Raw genomic sequence first — 22,856 nt, 5'->3', positions numbered from 1 at the left:
CCGTGGCTGCTTGACGCGTGGGCGGCGCCGTGGTATTCAATCACCCACACGAGTTTAACTGCGTCGGGGCGCACCTTGGCATGAGGCTTCCCAGCGGGGCAACAAGGAATGCTCATGAATAACAAATGTTCCAGCTAACCCCCAAAGCGCTTGCATTTTTATAAATAGAAAAGATGGAATGAACGATGTTCTTGTAACACAAAGCGGCGCGCTTGCACGCAATCCGTGTTCAAATGTTTTACATTCAGGGAACGTGATGATGACGACGTGAGCCCAATGAGCGAAAATCACTCCCTCCGAAGCCAACGAGCGTTTCTGGCCAATGATGAGCTTCATTAATCACCCTTCGCTTCCCAAAATTGCCTGGATGACTTTAATCGAGAGCGACAGATAATATTACAGTCAGATATTTGGGCTGAGGAATCGCGTTGTGGGGGCATTTTGAAGCCCCGAAACTGAATCAAAGAGAAACTTCAAGTCCTGACGTCGGCCATTTTGAGAAGTCGTTCCATTAGCCTGTCATCATGATAAAGACGTGAAGGCTCAAAAGCGAGCCAAGACTCTGCGGAGACCGTACGTTGTCATTAGTGCTCTCTGGCAGTTGAGGGGAAGTATCCTGCTCTTGGGATGCACTCAAAAATAAAGACGCTCGCCGCACGTGAAGCCTCATTGGAATTTAAAAAATGCAAAGTCGGTAACCGCAAAGGAGAATTCCCCTTTTTTGTTGGGGTGCAAATCGAAACGTGCAGATGATTTAGGGAAACGCTACTTGCTACTTATTTACAGCATAAGGCGGGAAATTATTCATTCAGATGAAATCAGCGTAAAATTGAGTAGCGGCTAAATGTCAGATGTGCGGCAGACAGCAATCAAACGGGTAAGTCGCTACCTGCCAACGTCCTGCTTGACGAGACGGGGCGGATGATTGTCGCCGGGGATAAAAGCAGTGAGCGGTAGCTTTAGCGGCTGACATCAAACATCCCGGAAATTACTACCGTCGCGGCCACACTCGGGAGCGAGAAAGGGCAGACGCGACGAGAGAAGAGCTGTCACGCGCAGTGCGGCCAGGAAGTCGCTTCTCTGTGTGACAAGATTCGCTTTGTGTGCTCCGAATGATCCTATGAGGACACCGGCAAAGATGTTTTATTTCCACCGAGCAATTTGAAGACTTCTCTTAAGGCGTTCTGATCCCACAAAGCGTCACGGGTGGCCCGTGAGGTCAAGTTGGGGAAACCGTGTGAACTTTGAACAGCCGGGTTTTCTTCAAGATTTAATCACACGAGAGCACGCCCGAGTCGTTCCGAGAAACGAGATTCATTTGAATCGCTGGATGACAAGCCGTGTTTACGTTGAAGACGCCCGCTGGCGTGTCGTAATCGAGAGGAAATTGGATGAGAGCTGGTGGGAAGGGAGGTGCGGCTCTAAATGTGCTTCTCGTTCTCCAGAGTGGCCGCTTTTATTTTTAGAAGCTGTGCTGGTGATCCACCTCTAGCCTTAACAACGTGCTAATTATTGCAAGAGTGACTCGGGCCGGCTAGAATTGAAGATGTCCTCCCACGTGTGAATTTCTTTGACGTGCATCTTACATGGAAAAAAGAAATTAGTGAGTGGAATCTTAAAAACGCCGCCTCGTACTCCTGCTTCCCTCATTACAAATCCCAGAGCATAAGTATACATTTCACAAGTTGAATGACTCCGCGCTATTCTTAGCGTCAGCGCCCTGCAGGCGGATTTCATTCCCGACGTTCCGATAAATTAGGAATGCGTCGGATTGGCTTGCGTTCACAGGCCCGCCTCGTTTTAATCAGCTTTCCGGCAGGGGGGGGAAGGAAAAGTTCACTTATGTGAAAAGGTCAACCAGTTTCGACAAAGAAAAAATATAGCTCGAGGCTGAAGCCAAGAAAGAGTCTCATTTTTTTCAAACCTAAGCATGACTTGACCCTAAACTTTGGCTGACCTTCAACCGCTTGCTTCGCTAACGACACAACTGTGGAAAGCTGTAATTGCACAGCAGCCAAGCTGAATTCGTTAGAAGTTACAACCAACACTCAGGAACTGAGAGTTATCTGATTGTTAGTGGAGATTCAACTCGCTGGTTGCCATTTTGGAAAAAAACGGGAAGTGCGACACGCCAACGGCGAAGGGAAACATGAAGGCGACCCGTGTCGGAAGCTCTTAACGCCAGGTACAAAAATAAACGGGTTATTTTTGGAGGTGGCATCCTTCTTTCTGCCCCTTTTCAGGTGCCCTCAAACAAGTGATTGTCAAAGTCGACGGTAATGTTTTGACAAAATTACAAAGTGCAATGTCAGACGTTTGTTGAGAAAACGCAGCGGGAACAAAGCCGAAACAATCCGCGGCGGTTCTGAGGAAGCGCCGGCACATCTCTAGGGATGAGACGGAGCAACTTTTTCAACGCAGAAAGTGAACACTGCACAACAGCACTCGGCTTGTTATTTGTATTGCCGCTACACCAGACGTCCTCGGGCCGACCCTCTTGTTTACACTGCACTTAACCAGCTGGCCGCAAGACCGCTAAATAGACTTTTCGGGCTCACTAATCTGCCGGGGGTGCTCCCACACCGCCGATGCACTCCACAGGCCGGGGGCCCCTTTGCGGCGTGGTGAATGAGCGCGAGGAGGCCCGGTGCCGGCGATCGATACGAGCGAGCGGAACCCGGGCCTGAGTGGTGTCCCGGGTGGCCGCGGGTTGTCGATGTGTCAGTAATCACCTGTTATGGCTCTCAAAAACAGCCGATCCACGGGTGCGCTCAGAGTCCCCACGCTGCTGCACTCTCTTCTTCATTTATAAAACATCACTGGAGACTTAATAAGGCACACGCTGAGAAAGGCGAAATTTGCTTTCCCTCATGCTGCTGCTAGAAGTTACGAGCTAGTGTATGCTGTCGAGCAAGCTTTGGAACTGTGGTTAGCTTGTCAAGCTAGTTAACATTTGTCTGGCTACATTAAAAAAAAAAAAGCAATTAATATAAATTAAAAAATATGAATGTATAAAAATAGTAATTTTTCTGGCTCCATAGCTAACACATAAGTTCAATTCATTTTGTCTAAGATGCAGTAAATAAACATTGGTATAAAAGTGCACCAACAATAATTATTCCTCTCACACTTCTCATTTTAAAAGGATTATAATCACCTCGTTGACTTGCCAAGTCCCCCTGCCCCAAAAAAGATTACACGCCAGAGTCTTCTGTAATTATTCAGGCGATGAGGAGGGACAAGTTGTAACTAGTTTGTTGGAACAAACAATGTCAACAATAAAGTAAAAGGCTCCTACAGCGGTGCCTTGAATTACGAGACCAAGCAACGACAATTTGTACTTGAACATGTTGGAGGACTTCTGAGTCAAAGCACGAACATATTTGTAGCCTTGTAGGCGTCCACTGGCGGCCATGACATTTCCCGCGCCATCGATTGCCGTCATCGCCTAAACATCACGACGAGAGCTTCGGTGTGACCTACGCTGGCCCCGCAGCGAGGGCCCGGTGCCAAAGAGACTCGCACAAAAAAGGCTTCCTATTGATCAGTCAGAACTCGCTCCCCTCCCCTCATTCCCCCCAAAAAAGGCACATAAATAAAGCCTGGCAATGACACTGAGGAAAGAGAGAAGCCGGCATGTGCAAATCAATGGTGACCTCGAATTTCTCCAACCTGAATCGACGTTTTGAGATTCTTCTCTTGGGCAATATTTACACTGCTGGTTGTATGATTTTTATCAGTTCAGTTTAACGTCAACAAGCAATCATCTATACATTGAAAAGAGAGAGCATATACAGTGACAAACATTTTTTTTTACTACAGCAATAATGACATCACATTGCAAACTAGGAGGAGCTTTTTTTTTTTGGTGGTCCCACTGTCTTGATTGTATCAGACATTTAGCCACATTTGAGTAAGACCTGAGCAAAAAAAGTGTCCTCATTACACGATTGTGTCTCATAACCAAAAATCTGTTATGGCATGCCTTGGAGGTTATGCAAAATGCCAGCTTTGCATTCGGCTGAGCAGATGTTTAAGACATGAGACATCAACTGGTCTTGGGCAAATGCTAAACTCCATCTTTCCCGCCTGCTTCCCGCAGCGGGAGCCCAGCTAGCTTGAAGCGACACGCCTTCCCCTGCGAGATTTCGCTTCACAATTCGCCTTTCAAGTAGCATTTTTTTTTTCATATGGAAAAAAAATGACACCGCATGGAAACATCTCCAATGACGTGACAATCTGTTTGCACGTTTTGGCTTGCGGGGACTCTGACCTCCACAACATTTTTGGGAGCAGGAATACTTGAGAGGGAGGTAGCGGTAGTCAGCGACCTCATGAAAAACTCATGGGGCCCATCTGTGGTCGGGAGGCAGAAAGCCACCGAGGTTTGCGTGTCCACGCAAATAGGCGGGAGGAAAAACCTCACGACGGTTTCTCTTCTCGGATGATTGAAGCTGTCAAAAGCTTTTTGGAGGGCCAAAAATTCCAAATTTGAGGGTCAGCGGCTTCCTTCTGGTTTGCGTCGGAGCAATTTGTCTACCCTCGAGCTTGCTCTTGCGAATGGGAGCTGTCAAATTTGGCCTCCTCCTTGCAGATAGCAGAAGGGGTGAAATGTGTGTGTGGGGGGGGGGGGTGATAAGGGCCAGTGGTTACAGAAGAAAGGGGAAAAAGAAAAGCGGGAGGGATGAAATCTCAAGAGGGACTGAGGCATATTCTTGGTGTAATATTTAAGTCCATATGTATGCTTATTGGAGGATGTTTTATTCATTACTTGTATTCTCTGCAGCGGGAGCAGAAAATAGGTAATAAAAACTCGCATTTGGAAAGCGACGGGTCGCGCATTCATTGCGTTTGACATCGGCCGCTTGCGCGTGATGCTGAGTGACGCGTGTCAGCGTGTTGCCGGCGTAAACATCGCACGAATCGAGAAAAACAGAGCGGCTGAGGATGAGATGAGCAATCAGGCTTTTGTGGATATATTCCCAAAATAAAGGCGATGCCAAGAATGCAGAGAGAAGATTTTGATATCGTAAAGCAATTTATGGCCGGAATGATTTATTGCCTTAGTGAACTGCTTCACAGTTTGCATTTTGTCACATTTGCATCGTAAAGAAGCAATTCACCCTTTGGCTTTGTTCCAGTTTAGCTGTTTCCGCTCAACACTTTAATTCACAATTCAATTTGGTTCACTTTCTACTTGCATTTAGTAGCATGGTTGAGAGAAACTAAAACACCTTCATAGAACATAAGCATCCACAACGAGATGAATGAGAAAAGGAAGATAAGTTCAGTTCACCGCGGCCTTGCTATTACCCGCTTGGCGCCGGGCGCAACGTGCGACAGCTCATTATTACGCATGGCGAGCAATTTCACAGCTCAAAGATTCATTTTGGTGTGGCGAGTGATGCGAACGCGCCAAATAGCGCTCCCGTAGAGGTGACACAATGCAACACTGTGACACACAAACAAGTCGCCAATGCTAATGTAGCGTGCGCGTGCTTGCCAATGAGTTAGTTCAGATAACGCGGCGGGAACCTTGTGAACAGGTTTGGGACGGCCAAGACAACGGCGCTTCAGTTTCGAGAAGCCGTTGTGTTTATCTCTTGCGGCCACGCCGGCGTCTGTATTTGGGAATTCAAAGCAGCACAACATATTGGGAGGGACGCGCTCGACTTTGTTCGCCGCTATTGTACAATGTCTCAAAATAACTGACGCAATCTGCCACACTTTTTAGGCCAGTTTGTACTTAGCGCTTTGATTTAATACGCTTTGGTTCACCATTTATTCTATTTTAAAGTGAATGTGAAAATATTTACCCTGACATGATTCCATTAGTGAAAACAAAACAAAACAAAAGTCAGGCTATTCTATTTTTTCTTTTGCTGATAACGAGTGTTTGTTGCGCTTTAAATGAAAGCGTCCACGGTTACGCTAAAATAACAAGCAGTGGTGAAAGCCACCCGAGTTGTCTCGCGGGAACAATGAGGCAAACAAAGAGCTTTTTGCTTGGTGACTAGCGATAAGGTTTATGTTATCAGCGAGCCCAGAGGAGACTGTTACTGTCGTCCCGCAGCCTTGTTATTGCTTATTCCAAATGCACCCATTTGCAATTTGCATGCATCTTGAGATATATAAAAAAAATTTACACGAGCCAGATAATTAGGTTGGACTAATTGCAAAGATTTAACGATTACACGTGGGCGATCGACAGCCGGCAAAGAAGGCAGCTTATCTCATGTAATATGTTTAACACCGGTTATAAGAATGTAACGTACGATAGCGGTTAACGCCTGCTCGCAGCTATGGTTGGTTAACGCCACAAGCTAAACCCAAGCGATGAAAGTGGAGTTAAGATAAAAGCAAAGAGCTAGCGTTTGCAAAGTTTGTGGAAGACACGGATGTGCGGGGAATAAAAGACCATGCCAGTTAACAAGAAAAAGGGCAATTCTTTATTTAAATCCAACGTGGAAATAAAATACAAAGACCAAAAGGCAAAGCGAGGGCTTGTTTTTTTTCTATTGAGGGGTGGAAGGTTGCTTGTGTGTATCAGTCAATTAGGGCTTGTCCCAATACTTTTGACCACAGTGCTGTCGCACACCTCTTTTGATTATATCTTATATACAGACAGGGACAAAATTATTGGGACACACTTCAACAGACATAGGGGCTTGTCCGAATACTTTTGTTCACAGTGTAGTCATACACCAATTTTGATTTTAGCTTTCTTACACACACGGACATTGAGTATTGGGACACACCACTGTAGCAGTCCGTTGGGATTTGTCCAAATACTTTTGTCCGCTCGTCGGCTACCTGGACAAAAAGATCGTAAATGCGACCCGGGATATGACGTGTAGACAACACGGCGCACATAGTGGCCCTCTACTCACAAATCTTGAACGAACCAAAAGAAAAGCGCAAATGACAATTATGGCAGAGTTTCCGTCTGGGGGCGTTCCGTAAGCGTAAGATCGGGAAACGCGTCGCTTGGAGAGCCTGTGCTAAGACAGGCTTTGAAACAGGCCAGTGAGATGGAAAAGCAAAGATCAGCGACACGAGCCGTGTTGCTGATGCGTCTGAGTTCCACGTCACATCCACTCACTCATCCATCCATCCATCATGCAGCCCTGCGTTAATCCGTTTTCTTCTCTTCTGGATCCTTTTCTAATGCCACCTCCCCCTCGGGGCCCTCCAACCGTCGATCCTCCTCCTCCTCCTCCTCCTCCTCTTCCTCCTCCTCCTCGTCCTCCTCTCTCTCTTCCTCCCCCTCCCCTTCCTCCTCCTCCTCTTCTCTCCCCCCCTCCTCCTCCTGCTCCTCCTCGTCGTCGGTCAGACCCTCCCGCTTGATGGCGTCAATGTCGTCCGAGCCGTCGTCCGTCTCGGCCGTGCAGATGCCGTAGCACATGAGGCTGATCACGCCCAGCGGCAGGCCAAACAGGAAGCAACCCAATAGGGGTGAGCTGCGGAACACTGACTGATGGGGGGGGTGGGAAAGAACAAGACGGGTAGGGTCGGTTGGGAAGGGAGATGGGGCAAGAGATGACACGGTTATGTTCATGGTGCCAATGAAGACAGATAGGACGTGGAATCTGTAACCCTTAGATCAGAAATTCTGCCGCCTCAACGGGCTGCAGAACAAGTAACACTGCCTTGATAGGCTGCAAGAAACAACCTAAAAAAAGGAAGCACGCGTTCTGTACAACTGCACGGTGCTGTACAGTAGCGCAAACCCGTGGAAAGTGATGTTGGCCGAGTACTCGGGGCAGGCAAGTTAAATAACACTTGCGCATTCGTTACCTTGAGAGTGCTAAATGCACCGTAGAACCACAGTTGATGTGGAAAAACTTAATCCGATCAGAGAGGAAGAAGCAAGCGTGCAAGGCTTTGGTCCCAGGCCGTATCCGCAGCATCCCCCAAGCAGCGGTGGCGGCAGCAGCAGTAAGCGCGAGCGCATTTATCCAGTTCGTCTTTAAAGCTCCCCACGGCCAATAAGTTAGCAGGCTTTAATATGGAACACGCTGGACGGGCGGGCTGGCAGGCAGGCAGGCAGGCAGGAAGGAAGGAAGGAAATAAGGAGAGATGGGAGTCTTAAATTGCAGCAAGACTGACGAGAGAGAAATCTGCTCGCTCCCTCAGGTCGCCGCTTCGGGAAGAGAAACACATCCCGACTGCCAGATGTGACAGCCACGCTAACGTAGTCACTGTACCACTGTGAGAGGCGGCCAGAGTAGCCACAAATGGTACTCGGGTACGAGTACTGACACTTGTGAATAATCCCATGCCAGGAAATGGAAAAGGCAGTCCTCAAGAGTAAAATGGAAGAAATATTCAGCCAAAGGTTGTGCAGCTTTGAACTGTTGTTTGTGTTATTTAACATTACAGATCATTTTCACCGTACTAGCAATCAAACAAAAACACATGTGCTGACTTAAAATTGTGTTTATGTAAATTCTCGCTTGGTCGTTGCATTTCTTCTGTCGCCCGGAATCCATACAACATAATCATAGTTTGGTAAATCCAGACTTTACACTGGCTAAGTAGACAAGAATGTCATGATGTACTTTTTGTGTGTGCCGCGACATTTTTCTGATACGAAATACGTGCCTTGGCGCAATAAAGGTTGGGAAAGAAGCCCAGTACGGCCCGACAAGGTCACCCGCAGTCGAGGTGCGAGTTGGGATGTGGACAGGGAGCAGCCCGTCGACATGCCAACTTGCACCTCGACTGCGGGACAGCCAGGATGATGGCAAGATGACTAAAATGGCTCCCAAAAATGTGGCATCGCTTCACAGCGTTTTGGGCGACGTCGTGGTCTCGCAAACTTTGCCTGGAGGAACGCTTACGAGCTTGACTGCGCCAGCTGTTTAAGCAGTCGTCTCACGGCCATGGCAGAGTAAACACTATTAGTCCCAAAAGAAGCGCGGACCCTGAGGAAAAGCTCCCACCGTCTCCTCCATCACCCCCACCTCAACCTGTTTACTGCTTGCCTTGCATATTCCCGCCCTGTCAGTGTCATTTGTCTCCCAGGGGGCGCAGCTGCACGCACATTTGTTCTACTTGTGTCACAGCTCGCCCTCGCCTGCTCCGTATTGAGATGCGCGGCGAGAACGACGCGGTCGATGCAACATCCCCAAGACTCTTTGCTCAAGTGCCACAATCTAAAAGTACTCGAGTGGCGCGTGAGGAAGGAACAATACGAGCACCTCGTACAGAAACATGATGATACGTCATTAGGCGTTTAATGGAGGGAGTCGGGGGTGGCGCTTGCTTAAAAACCGAGGTGCTTAAAAAAGTGCCGATATTAGAGGTTTACTGCTAATTGGCTGTTTTATTTACATTTCTTTTATGTACCATCGCGGCTGTAGGCAGTGTTGAATTCACTCGGTGACGGTTTAGATCGAACGTAGCAGGACAAACGATGCAACTGTTGGCTTGAATAAGACAACAGTGCTAATAATACATCAAATGTGCTAAATATTCAACTCTAGGTTTTATGAATTGCATCAGGACTGCAAGGACCACGGGTACCCCCGAGGGACAGTTCGAAAAATAGTTCATCGGTCACAGAACATTTTCTAGTCATGTAGAAATGATCATTTCTAAATGGAAACACTGGCAGAGATTTATGAAAACAAAAATTGTTTCCTAATTATTGCGAGACGTCATTAAAGTCTGAGCAAAAAAACTAAAACGTGAGCGGCACCATGACAAACTGATTTCGATGTAAATACGTTTAGAAGCGTTTAGAACCAAAAAATGTTGATGGCAGTGAGTGAAAGAGTTAATAGATTTCAAAAGCATATTGGAGAAGTAAAACTATTTTGATATATCTCCGCTGCATATTTTCATACACTGCCGGTGGGCCTGCAGCAAATCACCCGCTTGCTAGCACTCAATTTGTATTTATTGAGGCAACATTCAAGTCGAAAGCTAAACTGCACATATTAAAGAAAAGATTTTTTACTTACCATCACAGTGGATCTGGCATCAAAGAGCACGCGCTTGATCCTCTGGATGAAGCCGTCACCTCCTTGAGCCTGCAGGGAGGCGAAGACACTTTAATGGAGCGGCGGGCACGGCGCGCGATATTGTTTATATGCTAATTTCACACTGGTGCCGTTCGCCGTTGGCCATTTGTCGCAATTACTCGACGACAACTCGGGCGATCGGCAATTATCGGCGTGTTTATGAAGGGCTCCTCGCAGAAGACAATTAGCGTTGGGGCTATCGCCAAAAGCCCTCAAATTTGCGTCTAGGCTCAATTATTGCGAAAGCGCAGCTCCCGGGCAGAGGCCAGTGTGAGTGCACGGGCCAATTATAGTGAGCGCTGACAATTTTGGTGAACCGGGAAGTCGGATTTGTTTACATGCAAGTTGTCGTCACCACGTTGCCACCTTAAATACTGGATGGCAAGCAAGACACCAGCACTTAGGAGGAAAAAAACAACACTTCATAACTGTCATAAAAAAAAAACCAACAACTGCAAATGAGCCACCGCTGCCTGTCAGAAGCAGCTAACTGCGCCTCCCGCACACAAGAGCCCACTCGTGTGTTTCATCCTCCTTCCGGATCACGAAGCAGCGGGATTTATTTCTGCTCCTGCACGAGGCTTCCAGCGCTCGCCAGTCGATGCATCGGGCACACTGGGATCTAACATGATGACTGCAAATGCACGGTCATACAATATTAATCATAAAGTGTATAATGTGTACCTAATGACTTGTCCGATGAGCGCACAGTCCAATCGGCGGCCTGATTACCGACAACACTGCTTTCGTGGAAAGTCCCACACATACTTTATGCCTCGGGGAAGCGACTTTGTTATGCGAGGCAAAAAATAGCGAGCTTTTTTTTTTTTTTTTTTTTTTTAACTGCGGCGGTTCTGCACGTGCAGTCGGGCTCTCAGTTGACACGCTGCCTCTCTCCTGAGCGGTGTGCGGATTACAACAGCGAGTCGTGTACTAATCTCACTGTTTGACTTGGACCGCAAGAATTATTTGGAGATAATCTGTTCAGGAAGGATAGCGACATGAAATCTAAACACGCAAAAGGAGATTGCAACAAATACCTCATGGGGTGAAATGTGAGGCAACATGTTTGACTCATCAGACTGCCGGTGTGGTTACAACGGCCGCAAATTCTGTGAGTTTGAAAATCACTCAATACATTTGAAGTCCCTGTAAATAACATTTTCTAAATTTGACACACCGCAGAGGACAGTTAGTGTTAGGGTACAAAATTGGCTGATTTATGTTTTTTTTTAATCAACTTTGCTAGTGCTCAGGCCTTAACGACTTACCGGGAACAGAGCTTTATGCACAACAGACAGTCAAGCGTGAGGAAGGTAATTTCGTACCGGCACGGAACCGTTCAGAACGCCGCTGATGAACTGGACCAGCTGCTCCACGGTCTCGGTCGGCTGGCTGGGCAGGAAGTACTGCTCGTTGGCTGTGTTGAGGACGATAATGGAAGGCACCGTCACCTCGCTGAAAAAAACAACAGGAAACAAAAGGTTTGTGGTTTTATTATTATTTTTAATCCTCTCAGCGGAGCGGACCACCTAAATCAAAGCGGAAACAAATCGTGGCTTCTGCAATGACAAATTGCCACACAGAAGAGCACAACGACGTGATCGACAAAGCCTTTGTACTTTTCCCGTGGGAATGCGCTCAGAAAACAAATGACGCATGTGTGCCAGGAAGAAGGCGAAAAGCAGATGGTGGTACCAAGCCTTGGAATTTCCTTAATTTGTTTTCTTTTGAGTTAAGTTTCTCTCGTCTGGGATGCATACTGCATTTTGTAAGGAACCGGCTCACCATAAAAATAATCAATTTCTGCTGTCCAGCCTGGCTTTGGGCCAAGATAAAAAATGTCGATCATCACAAATGGCCACCACATCTTGGGCCATCACAGAAATCAATTTGAAAATGATTTCATTCATTGTCAGTTTCTTGCAGAGAATGGAACTGTCATGAAAAAATGAACTTGAAAGCAGTTACCACATATTGTGAAGCAGCCTGCTTTTGTAAACTGGCTGCTGTTTGTTTGCAAGTCACATTGGGATTTACTCTTCAACGGTGCTGAACTGGAATGACCTGCGCTGTTTCGTGGAAACGGAGCTTTAAGATGCGGCCGGCATACAAAGTGTACAGACACTCGGAGCACTGCTTTGGACGAATCAACGGAGGAATTACACAACTCAGTCAGCTAACAAGGTCATGCAAACAAGCAATGCCCCACCCCCCCACGCGCCGCGGCACCGCGCTCGCACTCCATCACGCCGCCGCGATCCCACGTTCCCGCCGCGTTACGCTAATGGGGGCGACAAAAGTGCACACGCATGCGCGCGGGGCCAGTGATGGATGCGCCCCGGCTGCGCCGACCAGCTGAGCTCTGCGAGTCACGCATACGCACGTGGCGAAAATGTGCGCCCCGCCTGATGCGCCGCCTATTGCAACAGATGGTGGCCATTTTAAATAAATATGGATTAGCCTCTTAACCTCACTCAGAGGAGAGAATGGTTTTGTGGTGGAAACCGAATCACACATTACAATGGAAAAGAATGCTGACGGCGGGCGGTGTTGTGAGCCCTTAAGCAATGGATAACGCAACACAAACTCAAATGTTTGGTGTAAAACTTAATTTTGTGGACTCATTGAAATCTGGCGCCTTTTAGTTGAAGACATTTTCTAGACTCGCTTTATCTTTGTAAAGGCAAAAAAACTGTAATGCAGGTCTTGTATTGCTAATCATGAGTGTGCAGGGGGCAACCGAATGTTGCAGTCGTGTCGTGAGTGTATATTAAGATCAATTCTGATCTCATATAAATGCTAATTATGGCACTGGAGCCAGAAGACGCTCAGCTTAATGATTTGAAAAGCCAGTGAATAATTTAAACACACAGCCAATGCTTATTTTGTCCACGGTAAGTATTTTTAAAAAGAAAAAAAAAAATTGGGGTTGCGCTTCCAGTAGAGACTTTTTGGGCTGTGTGTGTCAGTCGCTGGTGCATTGTGGGTATGTGGCTTCCCAATGTGCACGAGATGAACTTGGAGAAGCAAGAGGCCAAAGCAAGGCGGATGGAGTGCTTTACTTTGGGGGTGAGTGCAGGAAATGAGTGTAAGCCTAAGTAATGTCCTGGATATGCGAGTGTGTGTGTGCGTGTGTGTGCCGCGGGGTGAAAGCAGTGGCAGGCTAATGCCAGACAGGCCGCTGCCAGGACACAGTAATCGCCATGATGACAGAAAGCGGGATAAAAAGCCATCAGATTTTTTTCACCGGGCGTCCTGAGGGAGCGGATTAGTGGACATTGACGGAGCCAGGATTTCATCCCTCAAAGGAGGGCAATTAATCCTGCGCCGCCGCGTCCAAACACCCGCAAAACCCTGGAAAAGCGAGCGCGGGAAGGCCAATCGCGTCCTTTCATTCTCGGCCGGTAAACGCCGGCAGATTTCCAGCGAGACTGGTTAATCAACTGTGTTTTCCAGGAAGCGTTCAAACAGACGCCTTGCTCATACACTAGATTATATTATGACGCATCATTTGATCAGGCGGACATCCCCGTCAAGCGGTTAATTAATAGGAGGCCTTCCTGCGACCAGTGCTCTCGTCCAGATGTCGTTAGCACGCCCAAGCCATTAGGTTATACGTGTTGCTATATACGCCACTAATCCTCACACGCAACACCCGTCGTCGGTTTTACAATCAGCGTGGCACACCAGATTTGTGGCGTTTTGCCGCACGGGAAGTGAGGGAGCGAGGATGACGACAAGGATGAGAGAGTGTAGAAGAAGGCTGACTTTAGCCACTCACCCCATGATGAGGCTGTTGATGTAGTCGTTCCCATCCATGTGGCCAAACTGGAAATCTCTGTGGACACAAGGCCACATTCATTAAGTGCGGCTTAAGCTTATGTACACAAACACACACACACACATTAGAGTAAACTTCCCATCTGGGCGGAATGCAAACAAACTTCTGCTCCATTTGCATGATCCGGCTGTGAAAAAGCTGCAGACTGATTTTGGGAGGAAAAGAAGAATCGTCAGACTGGGAAATTCTACTCGGATGTGATTGTGTCAGCGGAGTGCATTGTGGGTAGTCCAGGTAAGATGGCTGCAGTGGGCGTCTAGGGAAATGACTGATTAGTTGCGCTCTCACTATTCATTTGAGCCTCTAGGCGCCACATAATGGCGGCGGCGCTCGTGTCAATGACGAAATTACGAGGAGACGGGAGCGTGTCATAAATCCAGCCGACACAATGGGAAGCATCGCTCTGGCTTATTGATGATTTTGCTGACAAGTGTCAGGCGGCACGGATATGAAGCTAATAAAAAGTCTCAATACGAACGTCTATTAAGGGACCTAGAGACATGCAGATTCAAAATGTAATGGCTTTTTTTTTTTTTTTTTTTTTTTTTTTTTAATCAAGGCCCAAGTTTAGAAAATGGAGCGCAATCTTTCCTGGTGGATAATCTCCACTGCAGGAGGATTCAGGCCACTTCTTTCAACTTTCCCCGACCGAGGAAATGAATCCATAAAGAGGGATATCCATTCAAGGCATGTTTATTATCAGATTGACTCAAGCGGTTCTCGGTGTAAAGGCTTCTAAAATTCAATCTCGCAGGCCTTAAAAGAGAGTGTGTGTGGCTGCAATTGAGAACCTACAGGAGCAGTGATATTTAAGGCAAGAGCCCACCAGCAATAACTCAGTAAGGTCTCGAGTTCTTGTACTTCTATCAGCTGCTATCATCACTTCTTTGGTTCACGTGCAAATGCCAGCAGTGTGAAATTAAACAGCAAAGTTTGTCTAAAAATGTTAATATTATGTTAACACAGCCTTGGTCTAGCAGTAGCGGGCGGCGTGCTGAGGCTTGGCTCATTTGCATTAGACAGGACCGCTGCCTCACAACAGGCTAGCTTGAGTCAGGCTACTACAAAGTACCCAATATAATAGGAGCGCGCCTGGATCATAGGAGCGCGCCTGGATCATTGGACCAAATATGTTGCTGGCATGATACTAACTTGTACGAGGGGAACGCACACTATGTCCTCTTTGAAAAGATTTTGAGTGACAGCTAAAAGAGCGGCAATATTTGTCAGCCGCCCGACTGCATGATTACCTCTTTGAGTGAAGCACAATGAAAAATGGACGCGCCATCCCTGAATAAACCAACAAATTGGATGTCATACCTGCTAAAGTGCTCTCTGTATTCCCTGGCAACCGTCTGAATCAACACTTTTAATCTGGGTGGGGGAAGAAGAAAAAGAAAAAAAGCCTGTGAGCAAGCTTCGCCGGAATTGTCGGCGAGTCTTATCTTGATCGGAAAGCCGTGCACTTAAAGGTGCTGGTGTACCTGCCACTCTCCTCGGTGGGGTCCTTCTCGTCAATGATTGCAATCACCACCAGTTTGCCTAAAGGGGGCAGACAAGGGGGCGGGCTGCTAGATTACAAAAGGCAATCACAGCCGACAGATGAGAGGTCAATGGCGAGGGAGATAAAATGCTGTTTTCCTGAGACGTTAATATTAAACCAGACTGGGGTGAAAATGAATAGATTGATTACAATTTCCTTGCAAGCGCGATGAATCCTTGAGCAAAGAAAACACAAGCCATAGACCCCCCCACCCTTCTTCAGCGCCGGTTGTGACAGGAGCACCCCCTGATGGTGACGCACGGAGCTCGCTGCCAAATACAGGGATGAGAATGGCAAATGTGAAAAAACACTGAAAAGTAGCCGGGGGTCTGGGGGCCGATTTTATACATCTATATCTATATATATATAGATATATATGTATATATATAAAATATTTATTCTTTAACTATATCATGACAATAGCGTAACATTAGCTTACATGTAACATCATGTTACTTTCTAAACCCACATGCTTGTAAAAGTAAAAACGTATGGCATTCTTATCTAAAGTCAGAACATGTTGGAGCTAATTTTACCATAATGATTAGGTGGCTGGATTAGTCAGTGCGAGCCGGCTGTTTTTTGTAATAAAAGTTCTTAAGCAAGCAAGCAATGTCAGCCTGGGCCCTCAAACACATCCAAAAGGATACAGCAGGGCTGCTGCCCGGGCTCGGGTACACGGTCACTTAGACACGGACGCCACGCTTCGTGTCGCTACGAGTTTGGTGGCGTGGCTGACGGAAGCCGCCGAGCGGAAAATGTTATTCCGCCGGCGCTGCGCTTGCGTTACCACCACTTTGGCAGAAGAGTCACGCTCCTCCGACATCTAACCGACTATTTCAAAGCCTCCGTCTTTAATCGGTGGGGCTCTAATTAAAAAGCATTTGGCTGTGGCTTGTTAGGTGCAGGGGCTGGCGGGGCGAGACAAGCGGCTAAATCAAAGCGCCCGTCACAGGAAGGTGCACATTAAACTGAAACGCCGAGATGCTGCTGCTTCTAATATTAGACGGCGCACGGCCTCACTCGCAGTAAGCCCGAGACGTCCTGTGGGAGGGAGCGTCTGCAAAGTAGAGCAACATGCTATGGATTCGCAAAGGAGGGAATGTCCTGAAACCACCCAACTGCCAGATATAGCGGAGGCTGTGATGATGGGGAATAAATTTAAATTTGGGATGGGGGAAAGAAAAAAAGGTATTCGTGTACAGTATAGTCGCCCCTCGCTACATGGCAGTTCACTTTTGGCGGATTCGTTCACTGCAATCATGTTTTGCTCTGAATAACAAAGAGTTGTTGTGTTACGGAACATAAGCTTCACCATTGCGTACCTGTCTCTCCAAGCTCGTACAGTGTAAATCCGTCAATCTGCAGGTAGCCTTGGAAGCGCTCTCTGTTGACCCAACTGGTCAGGCTGCCATCAGCGTACTCTGCAACACGGAAGCACACACACACGCTTCCTTAACAATATTTTTCATCTTGCAATCAGTGTAGCGTGACAACCGGTGTTGCCTGGACACCAGCAATCACGTTCCCGCTTAAAACGCATGAAAGGGAGCTGTGTAGTTTGACACCAAGGTGCTGTGGGAAACTGCTCAGTGGAAAAATGGGTTGAGTGTTGCATGCATGAAGGGGTAAGCGCCGCATGTTGCCACTCGCACATCTGGCAGCCACATGTGGAGCCGATCGCGCTCGCCGGATCAAAATAGTTGGGGGAACGTCTGAAAAGCGCTTACGGGATGCTCATTACGCGCGTCGAAGGGCGCCGGGGACCTCATTATGACACCTTAATAAGTTATCACGACCTCACGGCCACCGTGAGAGTAATTACAAGACGGGCGATGACTTTGACACGCTTTTTAAACCAGGCGGGGAGCCTCCCCAAAGGACCTCATCGCAAAACGCTTCATTTCAAACGGCCATCGCCAGCGTGGGTATTAACGCTGAGTTCGTGTGAGAAAGCTGCTGAGTCGACTCCGGCGCATTCTTTCCACAGATGTTCTGGCTTTATGGGCCGACGCGCTTCCTTCCCCCAGAGTGAGCTAAACGCCGCCCCGCCCCCCCTCCCCACCGCCCACCTCCGCTGCAACTACTTCACCTTGAAACACACGCTCAAGCCGGGAGAAGGCGTTCTTGGACGTCTCCATACGGGCTGCAGGGATGAGGAATTAAAAAAAATAAGGCAAGATGATCCAACGTCTTGAGCAGCGTGACAGAATCCTCGCATGTACTTTTTTTCGTGGTGGGTGTATTTTCTACAACCGATGCTGAAAGACTGCCATTTTCTTCGTGTTTTATGTTATGACTGGATGTGCTGGCTCTCAATTTGACACGTTCTAAATGCTTTGAACCAAATGCAGGCATTTCAATGACATCCTCGTCATCTTTGCTGACTAAGACGCGGCGTGTTATCATCTTCAGAGGCGCGCCGACGTCTTGTCGTCGCTGTCGCGGCGCATTAGGCGACCCGTCGCTTAAGTGCCCGCCGTAAATGTATGCAAACTAATTCCGCCTCACAGCCGGCTGCGTTTTGTTCGCTCCCATAGGAGGAGCGGCGCAGTCAAACAGGAGAGATTAGCCGAGAGACTTGAAGGCGAGCAATAACTAGGACGGTCCGACGTGGGAGCGGCCTTCCTCGACCTTGTCGCTTGTTACACCTTTCAGGCGCGTCGTCGTCCGGCTGCTGATCGAAACAGCCCGAGCAACAGCTTCTGTAGCGTGAAGGATTGTGGCAAATTAAATATGCATGAGCTTCGTGCCGTACTTATTTTAACAGCAGCCTTGAAGGGCTAGAGAGGGGGAAAAAAAAATGGATGCGGCTTGTGATGCGCGCTTAAGCTGTGAAAGCCAAACAACGCGGCGCCACGGAATTATTTGCGCAAAACGAGAGGCCAGATTTAGACTGCGTCTCTTCAAAATCACACGAACGAGAGCAGCAAGCCTTGGATCCAGGCGGGGAGAAGGAGGCGGCAATCTTGGTTGCATTTTCTAAGAATTGTCAGCCTCGGTGTGGCGACAACACGGTCCGTATAGAATAGAATGTGCCCGTGTGTGAATGCTGGCAACGGTCAGGAATTTGTTCAATTGTATCAACATCCACAACCGTAGCTATTTGTAAATGTTAGGGTGTTGTTTTTATGAGCCTGACTGTGGAGCCCGAATCCAAAAAACAAAGGCGGAGGACGACATTGGCACTGGCAAGGTAAAATCCCGCCTGGCAGCACTGACCCAAAGCAGCTTCAGAGTACAAGCGGCCATCAAAGCACGGTGGTGAAATGACACAGTTGCGGTGTGGCAGCGGGAAAGTTGATATTTCCCGACCTCGCCCGCGCCACATATAATTTACAGCTCGACGGCGCGTACGCTACAAGCTCCGCGGTCTCCCAAGCCCACGCCAGCCTACTACGCCAGGGGAGATAACCGCTGCAACATGGCTAGAGGCCTCGCCGCGCGGCGGTGCAGAGAAGAAAGAGAAGAGGAGGCAAAAGGCGGCCCGAGGCTCGACAGGACAGCCAACGACCCCATTCGGGGAGCGGCACTCACCGTCGTAGGTGAAGTAGGCGTCATCTTTGAACACGATAACCGCGGGCAACTCCGGCAAGGTTACGGACTGAAAACACAAAAATGTCTCCTTTTAAAGCGAGTTTACACACGGAGAATTTCAAACAGGAGAGGAAACCTGAGGGTGACAAATAAGCACGGTAAGCACATTTCACAGATTTCAAGCTACGCTGGGCACCATGATGACTTTGCACATCACACGAGTGATGAAATGTCACTTAAAGGCATATACGGGATTTATTATATTCTCAAATATGTTACTATCAATGCAAATCTGTGAAATTATTGAGCAGAGCATGAGTGAAGAAGCAGAAAACAAGCAGTGAAAAGCACCGTTTGATCATTTGTCACCTCTGGCAGGACGTCCTCCGAGGCCGAGAAGAAATATGTATAGACAATGAGCTCAGTGGCAACGTCGTTGTACTTCTCCTGCAAAGACAATAGAAAGTCAATGTATTTTTGTGTGCATTCCTCAATTCCATACAAACACTGATGCAACACACAAACACTCACTTTGAGGGGAGACTCGCCGCCGACGTACACGAAGAGGACGTTGTGTCGCTTCATCAAATGCTCAAACATCTGCTTGCTAGGAAGGGCTCGAACGGCCGGCCTGCAGAGGGGGTCCAGGTTTTTGTGATTTCAACAAGGCAACAAAATACTCGCAGGTGCCCACTACATTAGCTACACCAGCTAATGAGATCCAATACAAGAGCTGGATCCAAAATGATGCCAGAATTGTATTAGTCAAAGTCTGCTTTATTGTCAATTTCTTCACATGCCAAGACACACAAAGAAATCGAAATAACGTTCCCACTATCCCACGGTGACAAGACATAGTACACAATATACATACAAGTAAACAACACAAAAAAATAAAAACAAGAAGGCACAAACAATGAATAAATAAGAGTGATGAATAAATAATAAATAAACAAAACACAATAAATAGAGCAAAAATATATAATATAATCACCGCTCCTAAAAATTGAGTGTACCTAAAGTTGTGGCCAGTGAGTGAGTTTGTATTGTGAGGTTATGGCGCCACCCAGTGGTGATAAGCAACCACTGTAGCCCTCCAGTGAAAAATATTGGTAGTCATGATAGCATTCCAGACAGCACTTTGGCAAAGCACCAACACTCACCCGGCCACCCGATTGGCAAATTCCACTATGTCGTCTTTTGTCCTCGCACCTTTGTAATTGTAGGCCAGGTCACCCTTTAATCTGCAAGGGGACACAATTCAAAATTTCAGTTAAGAAAGCATTGGAGGAATAACATAACTGAGTTTAGCAACAACAACAAAAGAACGCCCAAATTATACATACAAGGAAACAATCCAACTGGTCGACAAATGTTTTGATCCTAAAACATTTTTTTTAGAAAAAAATATTCCATTTCATTTCATTTTTGGGTCGCCATGGTGGTTGATAGTCGGTACTGACGCATGCTTAAACGACAAATGTCCACTCCTCTAGTTTCAGCTCAACAATTTACTTACAATTCATTAGGATTTTGTTCGCTGCTTTCAAAAAATACAATGTGAATATTCCTTTGGCTCATTTCTCAATTTTCTAATGTAGAGAAACACAACATGGTGCCACAAACTCATCGACAGTCTAAAACTATTTGCCTCTCCCCACTAGCAACACCTTAGTCTATTTGTGCCATTAATTAGGTAGACATTTAGCACATTGGCGCCACTGTGCACCGGCGCACAAGCTCAAAAGAGCACGTTGCCGTGGAGTGTGGCTGCCGTTGCATCAGCCCACGGGGCTTGGTGCTCTCAGGAGGGGTGGGGGAAAGGTTGGCGTGGGGCGGCTGTCCTCTGATGGAGGTTTCATCACTGGCCTGCGCTGTCTCAACTGTACTTCCCCCAAAGGAGCTGAATGGAACTCCAGTTTACATAAAAAGATGCCGTCTTGCACATGAATTTAAAAGCTTTACTAGGTGATAAAGCTAATTTCATGTGAACATTGTCGCTTTTGATTAAAAGCCTCTGGAAGTGTTGCGGGAATAGAATTGAGGTAACATGTTGTGAGCAAGCTTTGTCTTGATTACGCCTCAGGCAAGCAGCAGCAGCAGCACAGCATGTTCCAAGTGAAGGACACAGAGCGAGCCTCCGGGGGAAAGACTCAAGAGGCACCAAGAGCAAACTTCACCAAAGATACTTCAGATGCGGGGAAAAATAATGCAACTGAAAAGCTCAGGGAGGAATGAGGAAAAATATTGCCACAGCCAGTGCCAACACCATGTAAAAAGGCCACACTTGTGCACTGCGGTGACTCAGGGTCCCGGCAAATTTCTTAGTCCATTAATTCTCTTTTTCCATTATTCAAAATAAAAAGCATAATTGACACGATTATCGCAGACACTTACAGTTTTATGGTGGGGTAACCGCGCACGCCAAACTCTGACGCCATTCCTGCCAAAAAAAGAACAAAAAAATCAGAAGATGCTCACATTTACTTTATATAAATATTTATATACACTAAATGACAAAGACTCACCTGAGTAAGCAGTGGCGTCCATCTTGCCGACACGGACCGGCGACCCGGATACTTTCAGCTCGGCGCCCACATCGTGCCACACGGGCTCCAGTTTTTTGCAGTAGCCGCACCAAGGAGCGTAGAACTGAAAGCCAAGAGTTACAAGATGTTCTTCCATCATTTAGGCTTTGTCTGTTTGGTGTTTTAAAAGCAATTGTCAAGAAGCATTTTTTTGGACAGAGGAATATCAGTTCACTGAGAGTATCTGCACATATTTTTGGAGTTATGCATATTTTTATGGTGGATTTTAGAATCACTTCATCAGAAAACTTGACAGTACTTCTCAGGTTGGGCACATTTCCATCTGCTCTGCAAGCCTAAAACTGACTCCGACTGTAACATAAGCCCCCCTGGCTTTGCCCTCCATGCATGGCTTGTCATTGACGTGATCACAAACACAATGTAACCCTCCATTCAGCCCCCGACACCCGTTCCCACCATGCATGTTGCAACTTCCGCCAGGGATGAGTCGGTGGCATCCGGCCTGGCATAGGGTTGGTATTGTATTGTATTGTGCGTGTATGTGGGTGTGCTTGCGTGAGTTAAAACTTACATCAACCAGCCAGATGTCATTGACTCTGGTCTCTTTAAATCTGTCAGAGAAATGCAGACACCTTGCTATCATCAAAGACTAGTCAAATTGGACATAATGAAAACTATACTTGGAAGTTATTTTAATTAAAATGTACTGTTTCAAATCCAGTATACACGGGTTTTTAATTAATTTATTAATTAGCACAAGCCTTAAATGATTCACTTACGTGTCGTCCAAATCCTCCACAAAGGCAAGCACCTCCGAACCCGTTAAGGCAGCAATGACTGCAGGCAGGAATAAGATAAATGGGTCAAATAACAATACTGGAACGAATGTTCCAAAATAAAACGCCAGCTCGCCCATCCTGGCGGCAAAGCTCACGAGTGTAAGTGAAGGAAGCATCCCCGGCAGGCTAAAGGAGCTAGCATCACCATGGCATCATTTCGCGCCACACTTTCAACAAGAGAGGCTTTTTGACCGAGAGCAAGACCGAGACTGCGAGGTCACACAAGTGAAAGCTTGAAAAGGAAAAAGAAAAAGTTTAGCGAGCAAACGTACCTCCATAAAACAGAGAAGCTTTCACTCCTGCCATTGCTTCGATAGGAAACGGCAAGCCGTCAACGCGATGAAAATGCTCTGCGCATGCGCGCAGTGACGTCACCGACGACTTAAACGATGGAAAGGCGAGCGTGCGACGACGTGGGATACTAGCTTTTTTACATATTAATATTTTTTGATGTCACATATCCTTTATTACATAAATTATTTTAAATAAAGTAAATTCTTTTGTTATTGTGGAATT

General features: G+C 47.1%; 1 protein-coding gene and 1 long non-coding RNA gene across 3 annotated transcripts in view; one reads left to right on the top strand and one right to left on the bottom strand.

Annotated features, from left to right (window-relative positions):
* Nucleotides 1–7,034, top strand: part of LOC119139244 — a 19,222-nt gene extending 12,188 nt beyond the window's left edge. The window contains exon 3 of the long non-coding RNA XR_005101332.1: nucleotides 6,971–7,034. This is a non-coding gene — a long non-coding RNA (uncharacterized LOC119139244). The remainder of the gene's footprint in view (nucleotides 1–6,970) is intronic.
* LOC119139243 (protein disulfide-isomerase TMX3-like) lies at nucleotides 6,427–22,692 on the bottom strand. 2 transcript variants are annotated; one of them, XM_037279769.1, is made up of 16 exons: nucleotides 22,613–22,692; nucleotides 22,281–22,338; nucleotides 22,073–22,112; nucleotides 21,481–21,604; nucleotides 21,350–21,395; nucleotides 20,116–20,196; nucleotides 19,484–19,583; nucleotides 19,304–19,399; nucleotides 18,953–19,019; nucleotides 16,741–16,839; nucleotides 15,357–15,414; nucleotides 15,193–15,246; nucleotides 13,813–13,869; nucleotides 11,357–11,486; nucleotides 9,969–10,037; nucleotides 6,427–7,474 (listed from the first exon to the last, which is right to left on the bottom strand). In XM_037279769.1, exons 1-16 carry the CDS (start codon nucleotides 22,644–22,646, stop codon nucleotides 7,133–7,135), a joined length of 1,455 nt encoding a protein of 484 aa, XP_037135664.1. In that variant the 5' UTR covers nucleotides 22,647–22,692; the 3' UTR covers nucleotides 6,427–7,132. The 2 variants fall into 2 exon arrangements, with proteins under 2 accessions (XP_037135664.1, XP_037135665.1); XM_037279770.1 differs by having other exon boundaries at nucleotides 19,322–19,399.
* Between the last annotated feature and the right edge of the window lie 164 nt (nucleotides 22,693–22,856).

The sequence above is a fragment of the Syngnathus acus genome, chromosome 20 (assembly GCF_901709675.1).
Source record: "Syngnathus acus chromosome 20, fSynAcu1.2, whole genome shotgun sequence".
NCBI classification, from domain to species: Eukaryota; Metazoa; Chordata; class Actinopteri; order Syngnathiformes; family Syngnathidae; genus Syngnathus; species Syngnathus acus.
The sequence above is the reverse complement of the archived record's forward strand: the minus strand, read 5'-3'. Positions and strand labels throughout refer to the sequence as shown.